The 19,142-nt window shown below is 42.3% G+C and overlaps 1 protein-coding gene across 1 annotated transcript; it reads left to right on the plus strand.

Moving 5' to 3' along the window:
• Window positions 1-15,256: 15,256 nt before the first annotated feature.
• On the plus strand, window positions 15,257-16,906 carry LOC138367471 (uncharacterized). The gene has a single exon (XM_069329136.1). The coding sequence runs from the start codon at window positions 15,257-15,259 to the stop codon at window positions 16,904-16,906; it is 1,650 nt and encodes a 549-aa protein (XP_069185237.1).
• The last annotated feature ends 2,236 nt before the right edge of the window (window positions 16,907-19,142 follow it).

Consider the following 19,142-nt stretch of genomic DNA (forward strand, 5'->3'; position numbering starts at 1 on the left):
AAACATTCCGACACCGGTGTATTGTATTATATAAACATTCCGACACCGGTGTATTGTATTATATAAACATTCCGACACCGGTGTATTGTATTATATAAACATTCCGACACTGGTGTATTGTATTATATAAACATTCCGACACCGGTGTATTGTATTATATAAACATTCCGACACTGGTGTATTGTATTATATAAACATTCCGACACCGGTGTATTGTATTATATAAACATTCCGACACCGGTGTATTGTATTATATAAACATTCCGACACTGGTGTATTGTATTATATAAACATTCCAACACCGGTGTATTGTATTATATAAACATTCCAACACTGGTGTATTGTATTATATAAACATTCCAACACTGGTGTATTGTATTATATAAACATTCCAACACGTGTGTATTGTATTATATAAACATTCCAACACTGGTGTATTTTATTATATAAACATTCCGACACCGGTGTATTGTATTATATAAACATTCCGACACCGGTGTATTGTATTATATAAACATTCCGACACCGGTGTATTGTATTATATAAACATTCCGACACTGGTGTATTGTATTATATAAACATTCCGACACCGGTGTATTGTATTATATAAACATTCCGACACTGGTGTATTGTATTATATAAACATTCCGACACCGGTGTATTGTATTATATAAACATTCCGACACCGGTGTATTGTATTATATAAACATTCCGACACTGGTGTATTGTATTATATAAACATTCCAACACCGGTGTATTGTATTATATAAACAATCCAGACAGCAAACTGAATTGTCCATCACATCTATCGACAGTAAATGTCCCATAAGATAACTATAGAAATGCTCTCTATGAGGCAGACAACACTCGCACAGTTTTAGTTGGTAAAGGAATGTACGCAGTAACACGGCAAACGGCAAGGAGTCAATGGTGTTTCCACTACGTAACGACACGAATAACTGCGGGGAACTTAAACTGTTCTGGAGCACGAGGAACACGAGGGGTCACAAAACATTTAACAACTGGAAACAGCAACTGTTTCAGAGGGGTTCAAATTGGAGCTGCAACCCGGTGCCCTAAACAGCTGAAGGCGCTCAGATCTGTTTCATGAAGTAGCAGATCAACCTTTTTAATAGCTTGAATAATGCGCTTTACAAATGCCTCGGAATACATTCAACGGGAACCCAAGCATGCCGAGTCCGACTCCCAAAGATACATTCATCAATTTTACCCTTACTGTGTGCAGCCCGTCCTCTAAACAAAGACCCAAAGTCCATTCCATGCACCCGCCAAACACCTGGTTATGAATGAAAACCCGTTTACACATAACTCACAACTGATGACGTTCGAACACTTTAGGAACAGGTGCTTCACTGACGAATTTTGTTCGAACCACAACGCTGTGAATGCTTCACCCACGTACTACAAATACAAGTAATCGGCAACAGAACCTAATCACCTAACCAGTGCCTAAATATGCACAATATGCTACTATAATAATATGAATTTATATTTGAGAAAATTACTATTTTTATTGAACAGCAAGTTGAAACTGATGACAGCGTCTGTGAGGTTGACCGCTAGATGGAATGGACTTGGTCTGAGGACGGGATGGTAAACGCTTCACCAACGTACTACAAATACCAAAAATTACCAACATAACCTAAATACCTAACCAAACCTAGGCCTAAATATTCACAATATGCTAATACATAATAATATTAATTTATGCATTTGACGATCACGAAACACTGATCATTTGTATGTGAAAAATCCACAGAGAAATGGAACAGGAAGATGAACGATTCGGCCGATCAAGGCCGTTGTCAACACCAGACTAGATTTGAGAAATTAATATTAGAAATATTTGAGAAATTTCCTATTTTGAGTGAACAGCATGTTAAAAATTGATGAATGCGCCTTTGGGGATCGGACGATGGATGGAATGTCTATAAAGAACTTGTCATCCATAAACAGGTAGTTGGCTGGATAAACGAACAATGCATAAACAATGCGTATAAGAATTGCAACCAGAAATTCTACTGAATTTCTGTAGGATGTAAAATCCTGGTTTGTGTCTCGGAGAGGCTGCAGGATCCAAGTAAATTCAGTAGAATTTCTGGTTGCAATTCTTATACCATGTCGTAGCTCAGTTGATTAAGGCAGCGTCTGGGATGCTCTCGGACGTAGGTTCGAATCCTCGTCACGGCCCTTGTGGATTTGTTCGTTTGATATATCACGCTATTGGGATTTCTGTATATATATATATATATATATATATATATATATATATATATATATATATATATATATATATATATATATGTATATATATATATATGCGAACAAGCCTGAATGGTCCCCAGGACAATATGCAACTGAAAACTCACACCCCAGATATATATATATATATATCTATATTTTATATATATATATATATATATTTATATATATATATATATATATATATATATATATATATATATATATATATATATATATTAAAATCAAGAGCATTTTGACTATTGTTAAGTTTCTTATGGATATTTTCCATTCTATGGTAATGCATTCTACCATCTGGAGTGAAAAGTAACACTAGCTCACATAATATTTCCATTTTACTGTTCGACGTTTCGTCAGCAACGTGACATCTTCAGGTATATATAGAATGCCCTAATGACACAGGTATACTAAGCTTACATGCATGTAAGTTTAGTATACCCTAGTATATCTTGTATGCCTCAGTACAAACCTAACCTTTAAAGCTGTTAAATTTTCAGTATAAGCCTTTTAAGGTTGCTAACCCTCATTGTAAACATTCAAGCTTATCATCCCTCAAAACTAACATTTAAAACTTACAAATCGTCATTACAAAAATTTAACGCTTGTGTAACCTCAGTTCAAATATTTAAGCTGGCCATTCGTCCGTAGAGACCGATGAAGCTTGCTAAGCCTCAGTACAAACCATTAAAGCTTGGAAATCATTTGTACAAACCTTTGAACTTGGAAATCCTAGATTCAAACCTTAGAAGTTTTTATATGTGGATTTTCGAAGTCAGGATATACCACAAGTCCATTCTTTTTGTTAGAGAAAAGACAGCAATCCATCCCTTACTGATCAGAAGTATGAAATGAGAGCTTTGTTAAATGCTAAAAAACATTTTCTCTGAAATGGGGTGCAGTGTCGCACTTTCCTAGCAATCCAGGAGTCCAATGTTCGAATCCCGCTGAGGAAGCAGTGTGTTATAATAAATCTTCAACCGGTTCACAGATATCCAGCCAGTTGCATGAGAGGCAACTTCTTGCCTCACACACTCTACCCAGGCGACTCCACATTGAAAAACTAATTTGCCAAATAATAAGTCTTTTGGCACAATATTCCTAGTAGATAAAGTGAGCACAGTTAGACTGGCAGACAGGTAGAAATGTATCGACTCTACAGCCTCGGATGACCTACCCGTCATCCATCATCCAGCTGCTTGCGTCTCGTCATCCACCTTACACGAAGGTGGATGCTTGGTAATTATCCCCCTTCCTTCCCAACTCAATATGAAAAGAGTCACTGGAGATGACGGTGCGTGGAGGCCGATGAAGGGAGCGGAGTATAGGCCACGACAAGGGTGTAATTGAGACCGAGATCAAAGCTGAGATTAGCTCAGAGGCGGGGTCTGAGGAGAGGGTCTAGCGGCGGGTGTGGCTAAGGTCGAAGATGCATTCGCGACGAGGCTGAGTAATGAGTATATCAAGGGTCGAGGCTCAGTCTAATTTGAAGCCAAGTTAAAAAAAAACCTGTGAGTAAGTGAGAGAGTGAGATAAAATAGAGTGAGTAAACAGCTCGAACTTCACTCTTGGATTAAAAGCAAACTCGTTTATCCATATTTTATCCACATAAGTTTCTGACATAAGTTATAACTTGTCATCGATATCCTCTCTTTCTACCGTTTCTCATTGCTAACATTACTTCTTTGCCCATTTTTTTAACTCTCTTTAAACGTCTTGAATGTATCAATTATATCCCCCATTTCCCCCTGATTTCTAATGTGCTGAGGTCCACCTTGGTATTTTTTTTAACTCATTCCAGCTTTTTACGGTTCAAAGATTCGTTCTTTCACTGTTATCTGGGTTCTTTCAGCTGGGATACTATGCCATCCGGGTCAACATACCCATACTTCATATATTCTGCATGCAGTCCTTTGAAGGCTTCCATATTTAAATTATAAAAGGATCTCGGGAAATTCTCAATGTTTTGCATGCGTTGTTGACCCTCCTCAATCTCCCCCCTCCCCTAAATTTATCCCCTTTTCCGTTTTATAAAATATAATATTGGGGGTACCCGGCGGTGCCCGGGTGCTCTCCCCCTTCTCTCGTCGTCCTCTCTCGCCCTTCCTTTGTCCTACCCACTCCTTCCTCCCTCCCTTCCCCCAACCAGACCCTCCCTTTCCCCCCTCACGCCCTACCCCCAATCCTCCTTCCTACATCTCCCGCTCTCCCCCCTCTCTTCCCCCCCCCCCGCAGCCCTCTTTCTCTTCCATAAAATAAATATTAGCTTAATTTCTTTATAATACTATATGTTTAAGAAAAAAACATTTCACATTAAAAAGTCTTCGGACATCTAACCGAATATTTCACACTTAATCAGAACTGCAATTGAATTGACCGTAACACGACCGCTGCTGAAGTGGTTTCAGTACTAAGTGCACCGGGAGATGAGCTCTGGCTACGCAGGTTCGAGTCCAGGTCGGGTCATAGAGTTCTTATAGTGATTTATGGCTTGGGGAATCACTCAACCTCTCTATCACATTTGCGGGCTTAGCGCAACCCGCGCACGCGCGCCAGGATTTGATGCAAATCTGAGCTGAAATTGCACTATGAGAGAGACCAGTGGTTCGAGAGTCATGGGGTTCATGTGACAAGGACTGACAAATCCTTATACGCAAATATCGCAATTAGAGAATAAATCCATTGACTACTGACTTATGTGTGACAAAAATGTGAAAGGTCTGACACATGAAATTGAATCTCCTAAACACCTGGCAACGCAAATGGAATAAACATATAACCGCAGAAAAACATGACTTTCTCATAGTGCTTATTTAACTAAAATTAATGAGCTCACTATCTGCAAAAAATCATAACAATTAGAATTCCATATTTTTCATTGAATTATCTCCGACCATATCAATTAATTCTGCGAATATTTGGGGTTTTGGACGGGATGATGTTTTTCTTAAGGCATCGAAAATGATGTATTTCTTAAAGCATAATAACTGTTTATTTTCGTAGAGCTTAACGAATAATATTTTTTAAGAGTACATGGAATAATGTTTTTCTTAGAGCATAATGATGTTTTTCTTAGAGCATAATGATGTTTTTCTTAGAGCATAATGATGTTTTTCTTAGAGCATAATGATGTTTTTCTTAGAGCATAATGATGTTTTTCTTAGAGCATAATGATGTTTTTCTTAGAGCATAATGATGTTTTTCTTAGAGCATAATGATGTTTTTCTTAGAGCATAATGATGTTTTTCTTGGAATAAAGGAAAAATAAAGAGTTTGCTTCCTCTCCAACAGAAGTTGAGACGTATATTGTTATAGTTAATTGAATTTCAACTCCCATTCAATGTCTCTAATGTTGTTAAATAATTAGATATTATTTATATCTGGCTAGAGGATCGTGCGGGATATCAGTGTAAGACCACTACGATACCTTAAGCACCAACTGCCAAGGTTGGTGTTGAGCTGAACCACACTTAACCTGTTGAGGCTTAATAAGGCCACCACACACGACGCAACACAACACGCGAGACACAACACACGAGACACAACACACGAGACACAACACACGAGACACAACACGACACAACACAACCACGATTCTGTCTTCCAGCGAGTGAAGTTCAATTCACGCAGTCTTTCCTCATAGTTCTGGCCCGTATACATGATGCAAGAACTATGAACTAAGAACACCTTTGAACCTTCTCCAACTTCGTCTTCTGCTCGAATAGGTTTGGACTCCACGGTGTAGCCGCATACTCCAGGATTGGTCTGACGTATGTGGTATATATGACTCTCAGTGACTCCTTAAGTAAAATTCTAAAGGAAGTTCGCATATTAACCAGCCTCGCATACGCTCTTCGATGTGGACTTCAGGAAACAATTTCCATGGGATTTCAACCGCTAGATCTTTCTCTCTGTTCATTTCATGAAGAATTTCATTTTCTATTGTTTACCTTAAGTTCGGCCACCTGCTCCCTCCACTTTCTTTCATTACATTTACTTTAATTAAACTCTATTTTAGCAATTGTTGGAAAATTCTTGCAGGTTTATCCTGGTCATCTTGTAGCTCCTTGCTGTCTTTTGTCTGTTTTAATTTTCCTCATAATTTTCATTTCATCAGCAAACATAGAGTGTAATGAATATGTTCCGTCTGGAAGATCATTTACTTATACCAATGATGTGGTATATACCAATGCCACATCACTCCTCTGTGAAATATGTGAAATAGAACAGGTCCGAGAAGTGAAACCTGTAGGACTTCAATAGTGTCATTTCACCACCCTGTGATCTGACAGTAACTGTGTGTGAGAGTGGTGTGAGCGTGTACTCATCTAGTTGTACTCACCTAGTTGTGCTTGCGGGGGTTGAGCTCTGGCTCTTTGGTCCCGCCTCTCAACTGTCAATCAACAGGTGTACAGGTTCCTGAGCCTATTGGGCTCTATCATATCTGCACTTGAAACTGTGTATGGAATCAGCCTCCACCACATCACTTCCTAATGCATTCCATTTGTCAACCACTCTGACATATCACGCAGGACAGAGGGTCATACATAAGACAATAGGTATAACTGTAGGCGGAAGTACATATATATAAGTTCCTAAGTGTATCGGACACACGTAATTAACATAGCACACGTGTGTGCGCGTGTGAGTGTGTGTGTGTTACGAATCAATAATACTTGATTCTGACATTTATCACGATAAAGCATTAATACTATTAATTTCTTTCCCAGGTCATTTGGAGGTGGACATTACAGAATATGTTGTTTACCTGAGTATTTGGTTTTTGTTACCTGTATAATGCTGTCGTGTGCTTGTATGATATATGTCCTTGATGTTACAGCATGTTTATTCATGTGGGTGGGAACAGTGGCGTCTCGTAGAGGTTAATGCCCTTGTATGGAGTCTCCACTGATGCACGCATTGTACCAACTTAGCGACAGGAATTAAACCCCCTTGTAAATATTCTTATTATTATATGTACAAATTTATAAATTACACCTTATTAGAGATAAATGAATATTCTTATGTTAATTATTAAGGTTATAAGTATTGCTCTCGGTTAGCAGAGTATCTGAGAGTATTCTTGTGGGTCTTAGTTGGTAAAGGGTAGATGCCCACGCTTACCAGGAGTACAGCAGCCGGGGGCGTGGGTGAAGCGCTCAAGGTTGGAACTGTATTTTGAGATAAGTAATTTGGAACCTGTTTTAGTTCTCAATTAACATAGCTAATGATCTGGTTAGACCATTATTTGCATACCCATATATTCTTGAATAGTTTAATCTAATGATCAGTGATTATAGATAATATGTTACCTCATTGTTATAGTTGAATATTTCTGGTGATTCTTGGCTACATGTGTTTTATTTTATATTTCTATGTTTGTTTCTTTGTTACCCCTTCATGAAGAATATTGATGTGTTTGTGAAACAGTCGTTTCACTGTTCGGAGAGTGGCAGACACAGTGCTTCTGCTCCTTCCTTTAGTATCCAAGGGGAGACTCCATCTTTACCTATAGCCTTTGTCACATCCAACTCAAGTAACAACTTCCTTACTTCCCCACTGGTAATCTCAAACTCTTCTAGTGGTTCCTGGTTAACTATTTCCCTCTCTTATCTCTGGAATTTCTCCTTGGTCTAAAGTGAAGACCTCTTGGAATTTCTTATTCAGTTCCTCGAACACTTCCTTGTTGTTTGTAGTGACTCCGTCTGCCCTTATCCTTAATTTCATTACCTGTTCCTTTACTGTTGTATATTCCATGTTTTTTTTGTATGTATTCACCTAGTTGTATTCACCTAGTTGTATTCACCTAGTTGTATTCACCTAGTTGTGCTTGCGGGGGTTGAACTCTGCTCTTTCGGCCCGCCTCTAAACTGTCAATCAATCAACTGTTACTAACTAATTTTTTTTTCACACACACTCACCGAGGAAGCAACCCGAAACAGCTGTCTAACCCCAGATACCTATTTACTGCTAGGTAACAGGGGCATCAGGTGGAAAGAAACTCTGCCCATTTTCGTTTCCGCTGGCGCCGGGAATCGAACCCCGGACCACAGGACTACGTATCCAGCGTGCTGTCCACTCAGCTACCAGCGCCCTGTCTGTGTGTGTATTCACCTAGTTGCACCTAGTTGTATTCACCTAGTTGTTCTTGCGAGGGTTGAGCTCTGCTCTTTCGGCCCATCTCTCAACTGTGTGTGTGTGTGTGTGTGTGTGTGTGTGTGTGTGTGTGTGTGTGTGTGTGTGTGTGTGTGTGTGTGTGTGTGTGTGTGTGTGTGTGTGTGTATGTGTGTGTGTGTGTGTGTGTAATTACCTAAGTGTAGTTCCAGGATGAGAGCTACGCTCGTGGTGTCCCGTCTTCCCATCACTCTTTGTCATATAACGCTTTGAAACTACTGACGGTGTGTGTGCGTGTTTGTGTGTGTATTGCAGTGTGTGTGTGTGTGAGTGTATAATGAACATCATACAGAAAGCGCGTGTATACATAAGTACGTTGTGACATTCAAATGATAATTGGCAGGTTTCATGGGATGACTTTCTCTTAACGTTGAGCAGAAGCAAATTTCTGGCTTTAGTGCGGCGTTACGAGGCACTCAGTAATCCGGCTGTAGGTTAAGGTGTGCGTAAAATTTTAATTCTTTGGTGTTAGAGCAGCGGGATTGGCTAGCTGACGCTGTTAAATTTCTGCACTTCATTTTCTAGCTCAGTGAAAATGACTAAAACACGAATTCACAAACAAGTAATTGTTTATTTATGAATATGTACTAACCTAGGTGTGCTTGCAGTGGCTTTTTTTCAAAAAAATTTCCTTATATTATACATTTGAAACTGTGTATTTAACTGGCTTGGACAACATCATTCTCTGTTCCCCTAATTTACGGCTCTTAAACTGAAAAAAAGTTCCTTCTGATATTTTCATGACTCGCCTGTGTTATCACTTATGTTCCCTCTCGGCCTACTGTTATAAATTAAAAATAATGTTCTATAATTAATAAGTAATGTTCGAGAAAATTACAAAAACATTTGGATTTTGTTGATGCGGACGCGCTTTAGGCTGTGTTGGTCCAAGCTGCAGCTGACCTAAAACTTCGTTTATAAGTTTGTAAAGATGAGAGAGAGAGAGAGAGAGAGAGAGAGAGAGAGAGAGAGAGAGAGACAGAGAGAGAGAGAGAGAGAGAGAGAGAGAGAGAGAGAGAGAGAGAGAGAGAGAGAGAGAGAGAGAGAGAGAGAGAGAGAGAGAGGAGAGAGAGAGAGAGAGAGAGAGAGAGAGAGAGAGAGAGAGAGAGAGAGAGAGAGAGAGAGAGAGAGAGAGAGAGAGAGAGAGAGAGAGAGAGAGAGAGAGAGAGAGAGAGAGAGAGAGAGAGAGAGAGAGAGAGAGAGAGAGAGAGAGAGAGAGAGAGAGAGAGAGATAGAGAGAGAGAGAGAGAGAGAGAGAGAGAGAGAGAGAGAGAGAGAGAGAGAGAGAGAGAGAGAGAGAGAGAGAGAGAGAGAGAGAGAGAGAGAGAGAGAGAGAGAGAGGAAATATGCGATCATAGAGGTGCACGTAAGAAGATATTAGTGCATACCAGCACTTGCCAGCACATGAGGACGACTAGACATCAATAAGATAAACCTTTATGGATCAGCACCACTAAAACTGTGATCAATTTCCTTGACAAATGATCGCAATATATATCTAGCACGCACCCTCTTTATTACTGCCATATTATTGTTCTCCAAGGCATTTACGATACTGTGATTGTCTGTCTGTCTGTCTGCCCTTCTCTGTCTCTTAAGAAATTTGTATTTATGTTTTGGGGTTTAAATTAAATAGTTACCCACTACACACAGCTATCACAGTAGCGAGATGCATCAAATGAACAGATCCACAAGGGCCGTGATGAGGGTTTGAACCTGTGTCCTAGAGGATCCCAGACGCGCCTTAATCGACTGTGCCGCGATATGGTAAAAGAATTGCAACTGGGAGTGCTACTGCCCTCACACGGATCCTGCAGTCTCTTCGAGACACAATTGTTGCTGAGAGCACGGTCGCCGTAAGCGTTGACAACACTCTTGTACCTGTCCGGGCAGTCACTACTGGCATTGAGGCACATTCCTATGTTCGTTTCTTTAGTGTAGACTGCAGTGTGGAAGCCTCCGCTCCTTTCCATGACTGTTACGTCTAGAAAGGGCAGCATCCCATCCTTCTCCATCTCGTAAGTGAAATTCAACACAGAATTCCGCTCAAATGCCTCCTTCAGCTCCTGCAGACGTCTGACATCAGGTACCTGTGTAAAAATGTCGTCAACATACCTGCAGTACATGGTGGGTTTCAAGTCCATGTCAACTAAGACCTTCTGCTCGATGGTTCCCATGTAGAAGTTCGCAAACAGGACACCTAGGGGAGAACCCATGGCGACCCCATCTACTTGCTTATACATGTGCCCATCTGGGCTCAAGAAGGGTGCCTCTTTAGTACAAGCTTGGAGTAGTTTCCTAAGGTTGTTTTCTGGTATGTCAAGAGGAGTACATGCCGGATCATGATACACTCTGTCCGCTATCACCCCGATTGTTTCATCCACAGGTACGTTGGTAAACAGTGATTCTACATCCAACTAGGCTCTTATCCCTGTGGCCCGTGTTCCCCGCAGTAAGTAAACAAATTCATTTGGAGACTTCAGGCTGAAAGCACAGGGTACATAAGGAGTCAGCAAGCCACTGAGTCGCTTAGCCAATCTGAATGTGGGTGTGGGTATCTGGCTGATGATTGGCTAGAGTGGGTTTCCAGGCTTGTGGGTCTTGACATTTCCATACGCATACCCAGGTTTGTATTCCCCAATAACCTTTGGCAGGTGAAGTCCAGATTTCTTGGCGTTCACAGTTTCGATCAATCTGTTTACCTTCGTTTAATTTGGCTGTAGTGTCCTTCGTTACCCTTTGGAATTTAGTTTGGTTTGAGAGTATAAGGTTCATTTTCGCCAAATATTCGTCTTTTTTTAAGAATGACGTATATTGGCGACTTGTCACCTTTCCTGACAACTATCTCCTTGTTCTCGCGAAGGCTCTTAGCTGCCGCTTTGAGCTCGGGGGACAGTATGGTGCTTCTGTAGTTGCCTCGAATCTCTTTTCCTTCTGCAATAAGTTCTGCTTGCAAGGTGTCTTTCGTGGTAACCTTCTTTTGCGCCTCGAGGTCGAATATGTCATACAATAGGATCCCCAACTCCACTTTCCGGGCCATCTCACTTGGTCTGGACATAACGTGACAGTTTATACCCAGGTTTAGGAGAGTGATTTAGTTCTCAGTAAGGTTGATTCCAGCAAGGTTTAAGAAGCCATCTCTGGGTCGTGGAATCTCCATAGATCCTCCATATAATATTGTTAGTTTCTTGATGATCCTGGTTTCGGTGCTGTGGTGATGTCGATCTGTAAGGATGTCGAGGTAATGGTCTACACAAGTACGGAGGTTTTCGTCGATGTTGCTGTTTCTCCATTGGTTTGTAGCATGAAGTAGTTGCGTTTTGTTGTCTTTGATCTCATTTTCTGCCTTGTGTATCTGATTTCGAATCAGATCTTGGCGATATTTTATCGTGAAGGCTTGATTTCTTGCTGCTTGGCCGTGCGTTTTAATATGAATATATTTTGGAAGCAGTCTCTCTTGTAAACATATGTTGTTAAATATGACCGAAAAGGTAAGATTAATAATTCTAAAACGAATTTTCTCAATATTTCTTATGTTTTGATACTATGGGCTAATAGGCCTTTTGTAGTTACTTCCGTTCTTATGTTTTTATACCCATTGGTTCGTGCTCTGCCTTGTGTAAATGTCAATCACCTCACAAAAAACTTTTATATCACCTCACCCAAATGCGAGTATAAGTATGGATGTATGGACGTGTTTACAGGTTACAGTTGTGTGTAAAATAAAGTATTTGAAAATGTAATAAGTTATTACGAAACGCGTTCAAGCGTCGTGTTAGACTAGAAATAAAAATGAATTTTGGAGAACTGTGTTTTCAGTTACCATTGACAGTAAAAAAAACATTAAAAATGTTGAGAAAATTCGCGTTAGAATTATTAATCTTACTTTTTCGGTCATATTTAATAATATATATATATAAATATATATATATATATATATATATATATATATATAGGTTTTATATATATATATATATATATATATATATATATATATATATAGGTTTTATATATATATATATATATATATATATATATATATATATATATATATATATATATATATATATATATATATATATATATATATATATATATATATATATATATATATATATTGGTCTCTAACTTTGAATGCCAGACTAACTGGCATTCTCTCTTATATTAAACTAGGACGGTACCTGGCGTGGCCCAGGTCTGTCTCTCTCCGATTTGTCCATCTATACATCCATCTGCTTATCCATCTATCACTTCAGCTATATATCCATTTATTTATCCATCCATCTGTGCAACCATCTAACCATCTGTTCTGCAGTACAGGGATGGAATTCCCGAGACTGTTCTGCACAGTGTATGTTGTAAGAATCCGGGAAGTGGCAGAGAGTCTGGAGGTGGGGAAGGAGGGCGACCAGGTCTGACCAAGGCATAATAAAGGCGCCCCGGAGGGAAATCTCACCGTTATGTTCTACTGAAGCTTATGGAACGGCAAGGGGAGGGAGGAGTAGAAGGGGGAGAACAGGGGATAAGAGGAAATAGACCGTGGGATGGGGGGATGGGGAAGAGGAAGTGAACTAGCAAGAGAGGTGGGGAGAGGTGATCTTGAAGGGGGCGACTTGTCTCTTACACCCGCTAGTCTCACATTTACCACAACACATCTTTGCAAATGTTAAAACACACGCTGTATCAACCCGCTCCGACAGTGCCCTTGTGACTCTCATCTCCTCTACTGCTGCTTCAGCAGTCAGTTGGTTAGATTATGAAACACATCGAGGACGGAGAGATTTAATAGAAGTAAAGACTTCACAGTTAGGCGAGGCGAGGAGTGAGGGTGGGAAGACCTAGAGAGGATAACAAAACACAGATGATGGAATATATTGAGCAGAAAGGTGCAGAAGCAGTCGAGCTGTTCATCCCACACAAGAGGGAGATGGCGAGAAAATCTAAGTAAACCCTTGGTTCAACAAGCCGCGCAGGGATGCAAAAGGAGGAGAAAACCGGACACGTATGAAAAACAAGACCGGAACACTGGCATCGGAGAACAATAGAGAGGCACTAAAGAGAGTCAGTACAGAAGGAAGCTGAGAGGCAATTTGGAAACGACCCTCTGGCAAAAAGCTGACGGTCAACCAAAGTTGTTCTATAACCATATAAGGAAGAACACAACAGTAAGAAACCATATGACTAGATTACAGAGCCAAGGTGGAATTCTTATGGAAATTAACAACGACGAGTATGAGGGTCTCAACAAAAGAGTTCAGGAGGTCTTAACAAAAGAGGCAGCCTACGACCAGCACTACAAGATGATAGACTACAAGAAACACTGCTTAACATAGTAGTCACTATAGAGGAGGTTAAAAAAATACACCAGGAGGAACTAGATGCAACAAAATCAACATGACGAGGCGTACTGTTCTGGAACAAGGCAAAAGTAGTCCCAATATTCGACAAGAGGGACAAACAGAAGGCTTAGAATTACAGACCAGTGTAAATGACAAATATTCTGTTAAAAGTGCTGGAAAAATTCGATTCCATTCACCCGAGCTCTAGGAGACTCGAACCCTGGATCCCACGCCTGTGAAGCCGAAGCTCTATCCACCGAGCTATTTGGTTGCTGGACCGAGATTTTATGTGCCGGGAAAAAAATATTCTGGCTGAAAATAGTAGAGGATAAACTTTGTACCAGAAGATCAACATGCTTGAAAAACTTGTTAGAGTTTTATGGTAAGGTTACTAAAATACGAGGCGGGGGGGGGGGGGGGGGTGAATTTATTGTCTTTTCCTAGATTGTAAAAAAAAGTAAGCATTTTATTCTGTCGTAGGTGAAAGACTGGTGTAGAAGATGGAGGAGCAAGCAGCCATAATTGGGAAGACACTGAACTGGGTAAAGGAGTACCTGAACGCTAGAAAACAGAGAGTCACAGCCAGGGAAGAGGTTTCGAATTGGAGGAGAGAATTATCAGAGGAAAGCGCCAGGTCATTACTACTATATCACAAGGTAAGGGGTCAGGATAAGGATCTGAACCCTCTTCTCTGGCTGTGGCCCCTGTCTTCTGGCCTTCAGGTAGTCCTCAATTACCTGAAGGAAGAACTGTAACTGATTTACATTGGAATGTAACTATGTGATTGGAGGATTGTAACTTCTCTTTCTCTTTGAGAAAGTTTACGTCTCAAAGCGAGTGAGCTCGTACACGTCAGTGTTTGCAGGCGACGCGAAAACTAGTGAGAATGGTAAGAACCAAGAAGGACTGGAGAAAGTTACACGATGATCTTGAAAACACTAGAAATGGGAAAACAAATGGTTGCTGGAGATAAATCCCAAACAAGTGTAAGGTAATGAAGATGGGAAGGGGAGAGAGAGAGGAGACTAAGCGGTATCTACACCATATAGAATAAGCAACGACAGGAGTCGGAGACAGAAAAAGATTTAGGGAGTGGAAATAATTCCAGCATTGTCTCTAGAGTCCCATAAAGAGGGTACCACAGCAGCATATGGGACGCTGGTAAACATCATAACATCATTTAAAAACCTATACCAGGGCTCTTTCAAGGTAATCTACCCCAGCCTTTCTTACACCAGTGCTAGAATACGCAGCACCGGCCTGGAATTCGCACCTTGAGAAGCATAACATTCAACTTTAAAAAAGTAGAAATGTTTTCAAGTAAATTATACCTCATAACCCGGGGAAGGAGAGAAAAAACAGAGGGGGATATGATCGCAACATACAAGATACTGACGGGGAGTTGACAAGGTAAACAAGGGACAGCTCCAACACGCCACCAACAGCCACAGCATTACTCCAACATGGGAGTAGACCCAGTGGTGGCCCTGAACATGGGAGTAGAGCCAGTGGTGGCCCTGAACATGGGAGTAGAGCCAGTGGTGGCCCTGAACATGGGAGTACAGCCAGTGGTGGCCCTGAACATGGGAGTAGAGCCAGTGGTGGCCCTGAACATGGGAGTAGAGCCAGTGGTGGCCCTGAACATGGGAGTACAGCCAGTGGTGGCCCTGAACATGGGAGTACAGCCGGTGGTGGCCCTGAACATGGGCGTACAGCCGGTGGTGGCCCTGAACATGGGAGTACAGCCGGTGGTGGCCCTGAACATGGGAGTACAGCCGGTGGTGGCCCTGAACATGGGAGTACAGCCGGTGGTGGCCCTGAACATGGGAGTAGAGCCAGTGGTGGCTCTGAACATGGAAGTAGAGCCAGTGGTGGCCCTGAACATGGGAGTACAGCCAGTGGTGGCCCTGAACATGGGAGTAGAGCCAGTGGTGGCTCTGAACATGGGAGTAGAGCCAGTGGTGGCCCTGAACATGGGAGTACAGCCAGTGGTGGCCCTGAACATGGGAGTAGAGCCAGTGGTGGCTCTGAACATGGAAGTAGAGCCAGTGGTGGCCCTGAACATGGGAGTACAGCCAGTGGTGGCCCTGAACATGGGAGTAGAGCCAGTGGTGGCTCTGAACATGGAAGTAGAGCCAGTGGTGGCCCTGAACATGGGAGTACAGCCGGTGGTGGCCCTGAACATGGGAGTAGAGCCAGTGGTGGCTCTGAACATGGAAGTAGAGCCAGTGGTGGCCCTGAACATGGGAGTACAGCCAGTGGTGGCCCTGAACATGGGAGTAGAGCCAGTGGTGGCTCTGAACATGGAAGTAGAGCCAGTGGTGGCCCTGAACATGGGAGTACAGCCAGTGGTGGCCCTGAACATGGGAGTAGAGCCAGTGGTGGCTCTGAACATGGGAGTAGAGCCAGTGGTGGCCCTGAACATGGGAGTACAGCCAGTGGTGGCCCTGAACATGGGAGTACAGCCAGTGGTGGCTCTGAACATGGGAGTACAGCCAGTGGTGGCCCTGAACATGGGAGTACAACCAGTGGTGGCCCTGAACATGGGAGTAGAGCCAGTGGTGGCCCTGAACATGGGAGTACAGCCAGTGGTGGCCCTGAACATGGGTGTACAACCAGTGGTGGCCCTGAACATGGGAGTACAGCCAGTGGTGGCTCTGAACATGGGAGTACAGCCAGTGGTGGCCCTGAACATGGGAGTACAACCAGTGGTGGCCCTGAACATGGGAGTACAGCCAGTGGTGGCCCTGAACATGGGAATACAACCAGTGGTGGCCCTGAACATGGGAGTACAGCCAGTGGTGACCCTGAACATGGGAATACAACCAGTGGTGGCTCTGAACATGGGAGTACAGCCAGTGGTGGCTCTGAACATGGGAGTACAGCCAGTGGTGGCCCTGAACATGGGAGTACAACCAGTGGTGGCCCTGAACATGGGAGTACAACCAGTGGTGGCCCTGAACATGGGAGTACAACCAGCGGTGGCTCTGAACATGGGAGTACAACCAGTGGTGGCCCTGAACATGGGAGTACAACCAGTGGTGGCCCTGAACATGGGAGTACAACCAATGCTGGCCTCTGAACATGGGAGTACAGCCAGTGGTGGCCTCTGAACATGGCAGTACAACCAGTGGTGGCCCTGAACATGGGAGTACAACCAGTGGTGGCCCTGAACATGGGAGTACAGCCAGCGGTGGCCCTGAATATCGCTGGCCAGGTTCCTCCCATAAGATATTCCACAGGACTCGACTCCTGTCATTGCTCCACAACGCCTCGTTCTGCTAATCCATTCCAGCACTATTTCTCTGTGTATTTTATTTTATGTCTCTAAAATCTGATGGCAGCGTTTTTTTCCTAAGTTCATTTATTGATTTTTATAATAGCAATAAACATGATATATTTGCATATTTTTGAGGAGGGAACTTTAAATATTTGTATTAGTAAAACTAAACATATTTTGGAAAATCCGCGGCAACTGATCCTTTAGTATATGCTAATGTGTCAGAAAAAGTGTCATAGAATGATTATATCTGAAACGTGTGGTTATAGGAACTTACTGAAAATGTTTAATATTCGTTGAAAAAAAATTAAATCTCCCTTTCTATTTAGGCTGCAGTACTGAAGCTTGGAACAATTGCAGCCCTTTTCATATACAACTAGTCAAAAAAGATTTGTTGACAGTGAACAAAGTTTAAAAAACTAACTCGTGCCCCTTAAATAATGCTCAGCTGACAGACTTATGTGGTTGAGCTCCTCTATACACTTCTCCGGGACTCGTGTCCCGTTTACGATGTCGTAGTATTGGCCATGGAAGGGTTCGAGGCTTCGTTCGTGTGTGTGTTATCTTGAGGTTATCTTGAGATGATTTCGGGGCTTTAGTGTCCCCGCGGCCCGGTCCTCGACCAGGCCTCCACCCCTAGGAAGCAGCCCGTGACAGCTGACTAACTCCCAGGTACCTATTTACTGCTAGGTAACAGGGGCATTCAGGGTGTAAGAAACTTTGCCCATTTGTTTCTGCCTCGTGCGGGAATCGAACCCGCGCCACAGAATTACGAGTCCTGCGCGCTATCCACCAGGCTACGAGGACTAAAAGGACTGTGTGTGTACATTATTTGTGTTTTCTATTTGTATCTGCAGAATGTTACCAGTGATTTGTTGTACACCATGGAGAGTGGCAGGAAGAGAGCTTCTGCTCCTTCCTTCAGTATCTATGGTGAGTTTCCATCTAGGCCTATAGCCTTTGTCATATCCAACTCTAGCAGATGCTTCTTCACCTCCCCACAGGTAATCACAATCTCTTCTAGAGGTGTCTGGTTAGATATTCCCTCTCTTATCTCCGGTAATTCTCCTTGCTCTACTGTGAAGACCTCCTGGAATTTCTTATCGAGTTCCTCGCACACTTCCTTGTTGTTTGTAGTGAATCTGTCTGCCCCTATACTTAGTTTTATTATCTGTTCCTTCACTGTTGTTTTTCTCCTGATGTGGCTGTGCAGCAATTTAGGTTGAGTCTTTGCCTTGCTCTGCATGTTATTTTCATATTGTCTTTCTGCCTATCTTTTCATCCTGACGTATTCATTCCTGGCGCTTTGGTGTTTTTCTCTGCTTTCAAGTGTTCTGTTATTTCTATAATTTCTCCCCTCCCTTGTACTTAGTTACTTTGCCAGCTTACATCTGTGATTAAACCATGGGTTTTTCGTCTGCATTTCCTTTTTTTCCTTTTAGACTGGGTCGAACTTGTCTGCCGCCTTCTTACACTTCTGTGTGATGTAGTGTATGTGTGTGTGTGTGTGTGTGTGTGTACTCACCTAGTTCTCACCTAGTTGTGTTTGCGGGGGTTGAGCTCTGGCTCTTTGGTCCCGCCTCTCAACCGTCAATCAACAGGTGTACAGATTCCTGAGCCTATCGGGCTCTGTCATATCTACACTTGAAACTGTGTATGGAGTCAGCCTCCACCACATCACTTCCTAATGCATTCCATTTGTCAACCACTCTGACACTAAAAAAGTTCTTTCTAATATCTCTGTGGCTCATTTGGGCACTCAGTTTCCACCTGTGTCCCCTAGTACGTGTGCCCCTTGTGTTAAATAGACTGTCTTTATCTACCCTATCAATCCCCTTCAGAATCTTGAATGTGGTGATCATGTCCCCCCTAACTCTTCTGTCTTCCAGCGAAGTGAGGTTTAATTCCCGTAGTCTCTCCTCGTAGCTCATACCTCTCAGCTCGGGTACTAGTCTGGTGGCAAACCTTTGAACCTTTTCCAGTTTAGTCTTATCCTTGACTAGATATGGACTCCATGCTGGGGCTGCATACTCCAGGATTGGCCTGACATATGTGGTATACAAAGTTCT

The sequence above is a fragment of the Procambarus clarkii genome, chromosome 22 (assembly GCF_040958095.1).
Source record: "Procambarus clarkii isolate CNS0578487 chromosome 22, FALCON_Pclarkii_2.0, whole genome shotgun sequence".
NCBI lineage: Eukaryota > Metazoa > Arthropoda > Malacostraca > Decapoda > Cambaridae > Procambarus > Procambarus clarkii.

Coding starts and splice junctions, on each gene's coding strand:
- LOC138367471 (XM_069329136.1), top strand. CDS start 15,257: ATGGGAGTAGACCCAGTGGTGGCCCTGAACATGGGAGTAGAGCCAGTG.